Below are 12,382 nucleotides of genomic sequence, written 5' to 3'. Positions count from 1 at the left end.
GATACAAGACTGTATCGTCAGTCACCACCATCTCTGTCCCCATGAGGCTCACAGTTTAAGTGGATGGGAGAACAGGCATTGAATCCCCTTTTTACAGGTGAGGAAACTGAGGCACACTGAAGTTCAGTGACTTGGCCAAAGTCACACAGCAGGTAAGCGGCAGAGCCAGGATTAGAAACCAGGTCTTTTGACTCCCAGGCCACGCAGCTCCTTCTGTAGCTAGAACACAAACTGCAGCATTAATTGGCATTCCCAATATTCCTACTTTTGAAGGAAAGCTATACTGAAGCCCAGTGAGATTTGAAAGAAGACTGTAGTGTTCACATAGCGTTCTGATTAGCAAACAAAAAACATAATTCAAGTAAATGGGGAGCAATCTAACGTACTTCGGTATAACTAGCTCGGTTGGTTTAATGTTAATATTAGTCGATAAAACTAATCATTTTTTCATTATTTTCACCGGGCTTTTATCATTATAGAAGAAGAGTTTTGTGAATCATACTGAAGTGTTCTTGTATTTGATTCCTTATGTTTTTCTACTGCTGTCTTCCTCTTATTATATTTATGCCTCACTTTAAATTATGTAAACTTTCTTTAAATGGAACTGCACGACTCTGAAATATCTAACAGGAATTCACCAAATTGCTGACAATTTGAAAAAAAAAAAATTTTTTGCTGTGTTTAACATTTGTTATTGGGCAATAAACTTGTCAGCACAATCCATCAACCCCAAACAGTCCAGTTTGTCATCCGCCTAAATAGCTTTCCAAGTCTTCCAGGCTATTTGACATATTATATAATGATACAAATGTGGTAGAGAAATATGCAAGTCAGAAACATGCACCGTTGACTGATTTTTCTAGTAGACGTTCATCTTTGAATTCGGAGAATCCTTCATTGTAAATTTCCAAGCATTTAACCTTATCTTGAATTTCTTTGTGTTTTTTCAGGTGGAAGCACAAGGTCAGATCTTGAAAGGATTTTATCAAAACAAAATTGCACAGACTGAAGATGAAGAAGCTAAATCTAAAGCTGTGGTCGAGTCGTCAGACAGAGACTGGCACTTATTTTTAAAGAAGAGCTTTTCGGCACAAGACCTCGGATGTGACTGTCTTGATTTAATAAATATGGTGAGAATCAAATTCACTGAATCAAATGTTCATCAGGGCTCAGCGGCTCAAAATCATAATAAAAAATTCAGATGTTTACCGGTCGAATAGTTCCCGTGTGCTGAAGCAGCTCTCATAGGCATAACCTGGATTCAAAGGCCCATTTTAGCCTTAAATAATATTCTTAATTTGCATTCTCAGGCAGAAAGATGCTAGCTAAACAAGGTGACCATATGTCCCAAATTGGCCAGGACTGACCTTCCTGTAGTTTGATGAATGGCCTACAGTGTTTCTAAGTTGTTTCAGTACTAGTGGAAGTAATGTAATAATAATAATAATTATGCACCTACTAAATGCAGTAAACTGCGCTAAGCTCTTGGGAAGAACAACAGAAAGGATTTCCTGTCCGTGGGGAAGACCAACATAGACATATTCACAAAGAGTGGAAACAGAATAAGTAAAAAGCAGTGACCAAATGAATAAACGTGTATACACAAGTGTGGAAAACGGGCATGATTCATTCATTCAATCATATTTATGGAGCGCTTATTGTGTGCAGAGCACTGTACTAAGCACTTGGAAAGTACAATTCGGCAACAGAGACAATTCCTACTCAACAACGGGCTCAGAGTCTAGAAGGGGAGGAGACAGACAACCAAACAAAACAAGTAGGCATCAATAGCATCAAAATAAATAAATAGAATTATAGATATAAACACATCATTAATAAAATAGAAAAAATAATGCATAAGTACATATATACACAAGTGCTATGGGGCATGAATAAATAGGCACATCAGTACACACGATGACTGAGGAGCTGATACGATGTGGAATTCCAATATTTAGTTGAGGAACATTGTTTAGAGGAGGTGGATTTTAGGAGGACTTTGGAGGTAATTGAAGTATGGAGGATTTTGTGGGGGGGAGTTTGGAGGGGGTAGGATTTCCAGACCTTGGGGATAACTTGAGCAAGGAATTTTAAGTGGGCAAATCAAGAGATTATAGGCTGTAAACTCCTCTCTACACTGTAAGCTCCTCTTGGGCAGGGAACCGCTACCAACTCTGTTACTTTGTAACCTCCCAAGTGCTTAGTACAGTGCTCCTCACACAGTAAGCCCTCGATAATACGATTTATTGAGAACAGGGTAAATCCAGGAGATGGGCTCGGGAGCAACGAAGAGCAGAACAATATATGTTTCTAAAATAAGAAAATCTGAGGGATTTTGCCAATTATTGGGTACTTTACACTCGGCATTAGCCAATGCAGACTTTATGCCTTTCTTAAATGTTAGTAAATTTCGCATGTTGGGAAGAAAATTATTCTATGGATTATGCATTCACCAGGCCAATGAGAATCTACTATTGAAGGCAAAAAACATCATACACCTTACTGAGAACACACTGGAAAACCTGAGACAGGAAAGGGAGAGACTTACCCATCTCTGGCTTTCGTGGCAACTTCATGTAAACCATACTAAGCCCATTAAACAGCAATGTGGAGCCTTTAAGGAACATTTTAAAAAGGTAAGCAGATCCTGAAGAAAATGATTTGGACTAAGATTTTGGTTCATTTTTAGTTTAAAAATCAGGGACTTTCAGGGCATCATCCTGTTCAAATTTCCCTGACTGAGAAAAGCAGTGATGAAATCCAGTGTATGCCAGGTTTGAACTAAAACATGTATTTGCCACTTACTTCAAATGCCCTAAGAGCATCATTTAATATTTATTTCAGACCATTCACAGTTTAAAACTCCTTCAGGAGGTGATTATGCCTGTGTCAGCCCTTGACCTTGGAAGTAACCTTCAAACTCTGTTAGAGCTCCAGAAAAAATGCAAGCACATGAAGCCTCAGGTTCAGGTGAGGAAAGAGGTTGATGGATTTGTATGAGGGGTGTAGAAATGGAAAAATAATCTGCCAGTCGCAATTTGAATAATTTATTTCAGTAGATTGGCATATGACGGCAATTTTTACAAAATGCCTTTCATGAGTTTTTTTAAAATATTCATTTTAAGAACAAATTCTCTTTCTGATTTATATTTATTCTCATAACTTACATTGTATTTGTGTTTGTATGACACCGTTATGCATGTTTTTCCTTTGTGGTTTTTTATTCCAAGTTGAAAGAGTTTTATTAGCGGCATATATGTCTTATGGCAAATTACCCTTGTAGGAATGTTGGCTCTTTTCCCTACTGATCCTTAGTAAGAATCAGTACTGATTCCTAGTAAGAAATGGGAGTTTTTCTTTGTAGTTATTTGGGATTTGATTCTGATGCTAATTCTGCGCAGTACTTTAGCAGTGAGTGATCTTACATTTTATCATGTCATCTGTAATAGATCCTTCATTAGGGGCTTAGTACAGTGCTCTAGACACAAGAGCTCACTAAGTACCACTGATAACTTACAGAGGATAATAGTAGAAGTACTGTGTCTGTTATATTGTGCCTTTTATATCATATTCTTCCAAGCTCTTAGTAATAATGTTGGTATTTGTTAAGCGCTTACTATGTGCAGAGCACTGTTCTAAGTGCTGGGGTAGACACAGGGGAATCAGGTTGTCCCACGTGGGGCTCACAGTCTTCATCCCCATTTGGCAGATGAGTTAACTGAGGCACAGATAAGTGAAGTGACTCGCCCACAGTCACACAGCTGACAAGTGGCAGAGCCAGGAGTCAAACCCATGACCTCTGACTCCCAAGCCTGGGCTCTTTCCACTGAGCCACGCTGCTTCTCTAGTACAATGCTCTTGAACATAGTAAGGGCTCAATAAATACAACTGACTGGTAATAATAAGTGAGAAGTAATAATGAGAAGCCACTGCTACTCTGGGCATTGACCTAGTGGGAAAAGCATGGGCCTGGAAGTCAGAAGACCTGGGTTCAAATCCTAGCTCTACGACTTTTCTGCTGTGTGACCCTAGGCAAGTCACTTAAATTCTCTGTGCCTCAGTTCCCTCATCTGCAAAATGGGGATTAAGACTGTGAGCCCTATGTGGGACAGGAACTGTGTCCAACCTGATAGTCTTGTGTCTACCCCAGAACCTAATATTAGAATAGAATTAGAATAATAGAATACCATTCTAATATTATTTCATATTTTTCGTTTTAGTTGTTAAACCTTTATATCGTTATGTAGTAGAGTTCATTCGGATACAAAGTAGCAGTGTGGCTTAGTGGATAAAGCACGGGCCTGTGAATCAGAAGGTCAACCTGGCTCTTCCACATGTCTGCTGCGTGACCTTGGGCAAGTCACTTAACTCTTCTGTGTCTCAGTTACCTCGTCTGTAAAAAATGGGGATGAGTGTGAGCCCCATGTGGGACAGGGACCGTGTCCAACCTGAATAACTTCTATCTACCCCGGTACTTAGAACAGTGCTTGGCACATAGTAAGCACTTAACAAGTACCATAATTATTATCATTGATAAGAACTTTCCTAAAAGTTGGGTTCATTTATCCTGCGTTTCATTTGGCAGCACCTGCATGCTGAGGTTCAATATGCAGTTAAAGCGGCAGAACTGCTACACCTCAAAGGCATCCCCGGGAAAGAGAAGTCTGAAAAATTGAAGGAGATGACTCAGCTTTATCAGAAGGTGGAAGAGAAAATGAAAAATTATGAGACTATTCTCAACAAAACTGTCCGATTCCATCACGCCAAGGAAGAAGTAAGTGGTGCAACATTTTTCCCTTCAGACTTTTGATTGAACTCAGAGAGTTACAGCGTTACCGTGAATGCATACACAGGGATATTCTGGTGCTGACCTTCTCACTGTACCTCCTTTTCGCCCGCATCGACCCCCGGCCCACATCCTACCTCTGGTCTGGATTGCCCTCCTTCCTCACATCTGCCAAACTAGCACACTTCCCCCTTTCAGAGCCCTCCTGGAAGCTCACCTCCTCCAGGAGGCCTTCCCAGACTAAGCCCCCCCTTTTCCTCTGCTCCTCCTCCCCTCCCCATCGCCCCGACTCCCTCCCTCTGCTCTACTCCCCTCCCCGCCTCGCAGCACTTTGTATATATGTACATATTTATTATTCTATTTATTTAATTAACGATAATAATGTTGGTATTAAGCGCTTACTATGTGCAGAGCACTGTTCTAAGCTCTGGGGTAGATACAGGATAGTCATGTTGTCCCACGTGAGGCTCACAGTCTTCATCCCCATTTTAGAGATGAGGGACCTGAGGCACAGAGAAGTTAAGTGACTTGCCCACAGTCACACAGCCAAGTGGCAGATGCAGAATTCGAACCCACGACCTCTGACTTCCAAGCCCGGGCTCTTTCCACTGAGCCACGCTCCTTCTCGCATATGTACATGTGTATATATGATGTGTATATAGCTATAATTCTATTTATTTACATGGATGCTACTGATGCCTGTTCACTTGTTGTGATGTCTGTCTCCCCTCCTCCTAAACTACGAGCCCATTGTTGGGTAGGAATTGTCTCTCTCTAATGCAGAATTGTACTTTCCAAGTGCTTGGTACAGTGCTTTGCACACAGTAAGCGCTCAATAAATATGATTGAATGAATGAATGAATGTATTGAAACTTGCTCTAAAAAGGCTTCGCAAATTAGCCAGATAGAAATTAGCCTATCGTACTTAGCACTTAGTACCTTTGTCTATCCCTCAAAACCCTCTACTGGCTTTCTGGGCCTCCCTGCATCAAGCAAAAACTCCTCCCGATTGGCTTCAATAATTATCATTGATTGATTGATTGAACTAGAAGAAATCAGCTAAAGGGGAATTGGAAAGGCAGTTCACATTATTTATTGTTATTGTTCTTGTCTGTCCGTCTCCCCCGATTAGACCGTAAGCCCGACAAAGAGCAGGGACTGTCTCTATCTGTTACCGATTTGTCCATTCCAAGCGCTTAGTACAGTGTTCTGCACATAGTAAGCGCTCAATAAATACTACTGAATGAATGAATGAATGAATGAATCAACAAGACTATTTCTTCCTCTTATTGTGATACATCATAACTGACATTAATGAGAGGAGGAATGATTGGAGAAATTTTGATCGGTTGGTCAAAAGACACGGTGCTTTGGTCATCATCTGCATGGACATCAACATCAACTTTATTGATTCAGCATCTTCCATGTGTGGAACATTATATTAGAGTTGGTGAGCGGGCAATCAGAAGAAATATAAGACACCAGCCTGGCCCTTAAAGAGCTTACGCTCATAGGCTTATTTGTTTTGTTTTGTTTTTTAACCCATCTTAAAGATTGCTCAGAAAAACGAGAAGCAGTGTGATATAGAAGGAGGACCTGAGTTCTAATCCTGACTCCGCCCCTTGTCTGCTGGGTGACCTTGGGCAAATCAGCAAGTCACTTCTCTTCTCTATGCCTCAGTTACCTCATCTGTAAAATGGAGATTAAGACTGTGAACCCCATATGGGACAAGAACTGTGTCCAACCTGATTAACTCGTAGCTATCCCATGGCCCATAGTAAGAGCTTAACAAATACCATTTTTAAAGTGTACATATTTATAAATATATTAAATATATAAATGTATAAATGTAAATATATTAGTGGAAAGAGCACAGTCCTTAGAGTCTTGGGTTTGAATTCCATTTCGGCTACCTGCCTACTTTGTGACCTTGGGCAAGTCACTTAGCTTCTCTGTACCTCAGTTTCCTCACCTGTAAAATAGTGATTAAATATGTGGTCTTTGCCCCATCCCCCAATCTGGGAACCCCATGTGGGACAGGGACTGTGTCAAACCTGATAATCTTCTCTCTATCCCAGCGCTTTAGTTAGTGCATAGTCGATGCTTAACAAGTACCCCAGTCGGTATAAAAATTGGGTATGAAATAAAAGCTAACTGCATGCAATGCATTCCAGCTAGAAAATCTCATCAAATCAAGTGAACTAGAGTTTCCTGAACCATCTGGAGAGACTGAAGATGTTTACAGTGCCAAAGCTCATCTCAGTCGTTCCCAGGAGAGACAATCGCATATAAGACACCTATATCAACTGGCCTTGACCTTGGGAATGGAGATCATTTCAGAAGTTCAGCGCCCTGTGAGTAGTGATACAGAGAACAATTATTACTAAATAGGTCTATCTAAATAGGTATATCTATGGGTTTTGCTTCATAGTTACATCTTGAATTTACGGGCAGGGAATGTGTCTGCTAATTCTGTGGAATTGTATTCTCCCAAGTCCTTAGTACAGTGTTCTGCACCTAGTAAGCGCTCAATAAATTCCATTGATTGATTGAAAGGAGTCCAGTCTATTGCCCAATCTAACACAATATGGAATTAAGCTAGGTTTACTTTAGAAATTCTTTCATACCACACTGTAGCAATTCATCCGAAGGAGAAGAAAAAACTAAATAAAGTACATATTTGAAATATTTCAACTTCTTTTACTTTTTCAAAAGTGGTTTTATGTCTTAAAGGAAATTCTATTTGGAAACTATTCAAGCATTAACTTTAGAGCCTTGGGTAAACCACGAATTTAATCACAGCCTTCTCAGAGCCTGCTGGTCTACTTTACGCTCATTATGATTGAATTGGAAGACCTTAAAGAGAGGAAAGAAACCAAAGATTACCCAATCATTTTGCCAATCTATCATATTTTCCTACATCAAACAGCAGACTCCAATTTAGGAAATGTGATTCTTTTTCCTCCTTAAATTTATAATTTGAAGAAGACTATGTTTCTTTGATATGCTCAGTATGACTAAAATCATCATGAGCTGATTCTGTAATTTACTCTAAGGCTCTCACTGTCTTTTATAAAGAAACCTTATGGTCCAGTGTCTGGGGAACAGATGATGCTGGTCATTTTTTAAAAAAACAACACATCACCAGCAAACTTTCCTTGATCCTCGGTGTTTCAAGATATTGTACCTTAAGTAGAAAAACGTTGGGGTTTCAGATCTAGTGACTTAAACCAGGGATTATGCAGCAGGTACAAATGTCCCCAAAAGGGATAGGGGCCTCCCTGTTGTCTGACTCTGCGATCCCAGCCGGGCTGCGGTTGGGGAGGATGCAGTTTCCAGATCTCAATTTCCACCTTCTTTCAGCAGGATCCGAAAAAATGACCCAAAAGTCCTGGGAGAGCGAGAAGTAACCATATCCCTGCTCTGCCACTTTTCAGCTGTGTGACTGTGGGCAAATTACTTAACTTCTCTGTGCCTCAGTTACCTCATCTGTAAAATGGGGATGAAGATTGTGAGCCTCATGTGGGACAACCTGATTACGCTGTATCTACCCCAGCGCTTAGAACAGTGCTCTGCGCGTAGTAAGCGCTTAACAAATACCAACACCTTCAGAAACTCCAGAAATCTTTGAGAAGAATGGAAAGCAGAGTGAAGCCTAGTAGTGCTACCTCTTGAATTTTCAGATAAGGGATAATCTCCTTTGAAATTGTAATTAGAGGTAGAGTACTATTTGCTAATCACATCATAAAAGGGAAAACCTTGCATAGGGAAGTGACAGATTTAAGGGAGGTGAAGCGGTTCATTGTTTAGCTGGGCTGAAGCTGTTTGCTAATCATACGGAGAGAGGACCTACCTATAAAAGAAGACTCAACCATTACAAACTACCTCTCCATAATGGGTCAGTCAGCTAAGATTGACCAAGGAGGAAATATAAAGTGCCAATTGGGAAAGTAAAATTGCCAGGTGTTGTGTAGCATAGCCAGGAAATAAATAGGAACCCAAAACAATATAATGCAATCATATTGCATAGGGAATCAATAGATGAGCAGGGTGGCCTAGTGGAAAGAGCCTGAGACTGGGAGTCAGAGAATTGGGTTTTAATCCAAGTTCTTCTAATAATAATAATGTTGGTATTTGTTACTATATGCAGAGCACTGTTCTAAGCGCTGGGGGAGATACAGGATAATCAGGTTGTCCCACGTGAGGCTCACAGTCTTAATCCCCATTTTACAGATGAGGTAACTGAGGCACAGAGAAGTGAAGTGACTTGCCCACAGTCACACAGCTGACAAGCGGCAGAGCCGGGATTCGAACCCATCACCTCTGACTCCCAAGTCCAAGGTCTTTCCACTGAGCCACGCTGCTTTGCTTTATGCAAATAATGCAATTGTTCTTGAATCTGTATCCTTTACAGAGCCAACGGTGACTCCGAAATCCGAGTTGAGATCAAAGATGTGTGCAGAACGAACATGAGGCTAAGCTAACAAATCAATACTGAGTGACTCAAGTTTTCAAACACCTTTTATGCTTTTAAAACTATAGATTGGAGTCTGAAGTATACTAAGCCATTTAGGGGGTTGGATCTGCTGAATAAATGATTACAGTGGGAAGCTTCCTGGTTGGAAAAATATCAGTTAGAATTTTCCACAAGGGGAAAATGTTTTTTCTATGGAAGTACAGTATTAAAATAGGTTTAAGATTAATCAAAAGACTGTCATGTTTGTAAAATCAATAAATAATGCTATTACCACATTTCAGATTCCAGGAGGAAAGGAGACTCCTCTCACTGCAGTTTTATCCTTTCCTCTTTATCGTTTTCTTTCATTTGTAGAATTGCTCTAATGTTTCTGCAAAGATTCTTCAGCAGCAACTCGAAAAACTCGAGAGCGACAGTATGAACTGGCATTCCAAAGCTGATCAGTATGAGGAGAAACTGTCACGCAACTTTCAATACTGTACAACCAGGGAAGAGATAAATGAGGTCTGTTGGAAATAATTGATATATCTAGTGCCACTCTAGGTGTTAAAGCATGTTTTCTATTTGATATGTCCTTCAAACTGGCATTACTGATATTCTGCGTTCTATTTTCTATTTAGATCAGCCCTTAATTCACCTAGTGGAAGTCCTCTGGGTCTCAATAATCTTAGGTCCACATTTTCCAGCTTGTTAGCATCCATATACTTTCACAGAGGAAAGGGGAGGAGTCTTCTAGACTGTAAACTCATTTTGGGAGAGGATTGTGTCTGTTATATTGTACTCTCCCCAGTGCTCAGTACAGTGTGTTCTGCATAAAGTAAGGGCTCAATAAATAAATTGACTCATTCAAGAGTGAACATCTGTAGTTCCTCAGGTTATAGTGGTCACACCTTAGCTCTTACCAAAATCTAGTTATAAATCAACTCTTTGATTAGAGTAGTCTCTTTCAAAAATGGCCTCAGAGAAAGGTATGTGTGTGTATTTATATATTATTCATCTCCATGAAGAATGTGTAGAATGTGAGGAATACCTTTTTAGAGAAAGGTATGCGTATATATTTATATATTATTCCTCATGGAGATGAGGAATTCATTCATTTAATCAAGTCACTTCAATATCTGGGCTTCAGTTATCTCATGGGTAAAATGAGAATTGAGACTATGAGTTCCATGCGAGACAGGGACTGTGTCTAACCCACTTTGCTGGTATCCACCGCAGCGCTTATTACAGTGCCTGGCACGTAGTAAGCGCTTAACAAATACCACAATTGTTATTATTAATAATAAAAGAATTTCCTGCTGAATGAGAAGCATATTCTAATTCAATTGGAATATCTAATTCATATTCTAATATAATTGCCAAATTGTGCATTCCAAGCTCTTAGTACAGTGCTCTGCACACAGTAAGCGCTCAATAAATACGATTGAATGAATATTCTGACTCCAGCTCCTGCATCTTCCACCGCACCCTCAAGCAAGGTGGCAGAGAATGGGTTGACTCAAAGCATATCTATCAGTCAGTGCTGCTTCACTCAGATATTGATGGGGAAAGGGTCAGACTGGGCACCTTCAAATCTATCTCAAAAATTGTGGTATTTGGTAAGTGCTCACTATGTGCCAAGCACTGTATTAAGTACCAGGATATATCAAGGTAATCAGATCCTACATAGGGCTCACAGCCTAAGTTGTAAGGAGCACAGGGATTGAATCCCCATTTTGCAGATGAGGGAACTGAGGCACAGAGAAGTTCATTGATTCATTCGATCATATTGAGCACTTACTGTGTGCAGAGCACTGTACTAAGCAACTTGGAGAGTACTGTTTGTCTGAGCTCACACAGCAGGTAAGTGGTGCACTCCAAGCGCTTAGTACAGTGCTCTGCACATAGTAAGCACTCCATAAATACTAATGAATGAATGAATGAATGGTGGAGCTCTTTCCACTAGGCTACACTGCTTCCATTATCTGTAATAATAATAATGTTGGTATTTGTTAAGCGCTTACTATGTGCAGAGCACTGTTCTAAGCGCTGGGGGAGATACAAGGTAATCAGGTTGTCCACGTGAGGCTCACAGTTAATCCCCATTTTACAGATGAGGGAACTGAGGCACAGAGAAGTGAAGTGACTTGCCCACAGTCACACAGCTAAGTGGCAGAGCCGGGATTCGAACCGGGCTCTCTCCACTGAGCCACGCTGCTTCTCATCAGCTGTACTGGCGTAGAGTAGCTTAAGGATCTAGGTGGATGTCTCAAGGCAGCAGAATATGCTAAGGAATGCCAGGGTCCTGGCACGTTAATGGTGTCAAATGCTATTTATTGCAAGATCTACAAAAGCAGGAAACTTTAATCAGTCAGTCATTGGTAATTATTGAGTCCTTACTTTGTGCATGACAATGAACTAATTGCTTAGGAGAGCACAGTACCGCAGAGTTTGTAGATAGATTCCCTACCCCCAGGGAACTTACAGTCTAATACAGATGTTGAATGAAGTAGCTGAATAATTGAATTTATAAAGACACTCAGGCACATGAATGATGAGGATCAGAATTAGATGCAAAAGTGCTAACTTTGCAGGACAATGTTAAACAGAAAATTGATGACCAGTAAGCAATAATGATAATAATGGTATTTGTGAAGTGCTTACTATGTGCCAGGCTCTATTAAACCCTGGGGTGGATACAAGCAAATCGGGTTGGACACAGTCCCTGTCCCCACATGGGGCTCACAGTCTCAATCCCCATTTTCCAGATTTGGTAACTGAGACCCAGAGTTGTGAAGTGACTTGCCCAAGGTGGCATAGCAGACAAGTGGCGGAGCTGGGATTAGAACCCACGACCACTGACTTCCAGGCCAATGCTCTGTCCACTGTGCCATGCTGCTTCCCATAAATAAGAAAATAATCAACAGAAAATAACAATCGATGATAGTGCAAACAATTAATAATAATTATGGTGTTTGTTAGGCACTTACTGTGTGCCAGGCACTGTACTAAGCGCTGTAATTACTGGACACTTCTCGGAGAAGTCAACAATGTGATTATAGCAAGAAGACATAGCCCAGATTAGTTGGGTGAAAATGACACAGATGTTGAAAACAACTACTGGCAGGAAAGCAAGAAAC

At 40.5% G+C, this 12,382-nt stretch overlaps 1 protein-coding gene across 1 annotated transcript in view; it reads left to right on the top strand.

The window, feature by feature from the left end:
• CCDC141 (coiled-coil domain containing 141) overlaps positions 1-12,382 on the top strand; it is a 133,040-nt gene that overhangs the window by 88,133 nt on the left and 32,525 nt on the right. The window contains exons 12-17 of the mRNA XM_007671284.4: positions 951-1,130; positions 2,457-2,636; positions 2,845-2,970; positions 4,586-4,774; positions 6,961-7,140; positions 9,618-9,767. Coding sequence (XP_007669474.2) covers positions 951-1,130; positions 2,457-2,636; positions 2,845-2,970; positions 4,586-4,774; positions 6,961-7,140; positions 9,618-9,767 — 1,005 coding nt within the window. The remainder of the gene's footprint in view (positions 1-950; positions 1,131-2,456; positions 2,637-2,844; positions 2,971-4,585; positions 4,775-6,960; positions 7,141-9,617; positions 9,768-12,382) is intronic.

This window comes from Ornithorhynchus anatinus, chromosome 9 (genome assembly GCF_004115215.2).
Source record: "Ornithorhynchus anatinus isolate Pmale09 chromosome 9, mOrnAna1.pri.v4, whole genome shotgun sequence".
NCBI classification, from domain to species: domain Eukaryota; kingdom Metazoa; phylum Chordata; class Mammalia; order Monotremata; family Ornithorhynchidae; genus Ornithorhynchus; species Ornithorhynchus anatinus.
This window is presented reverse-complemented; position numbering and strand designations above follow the sequence as displayed.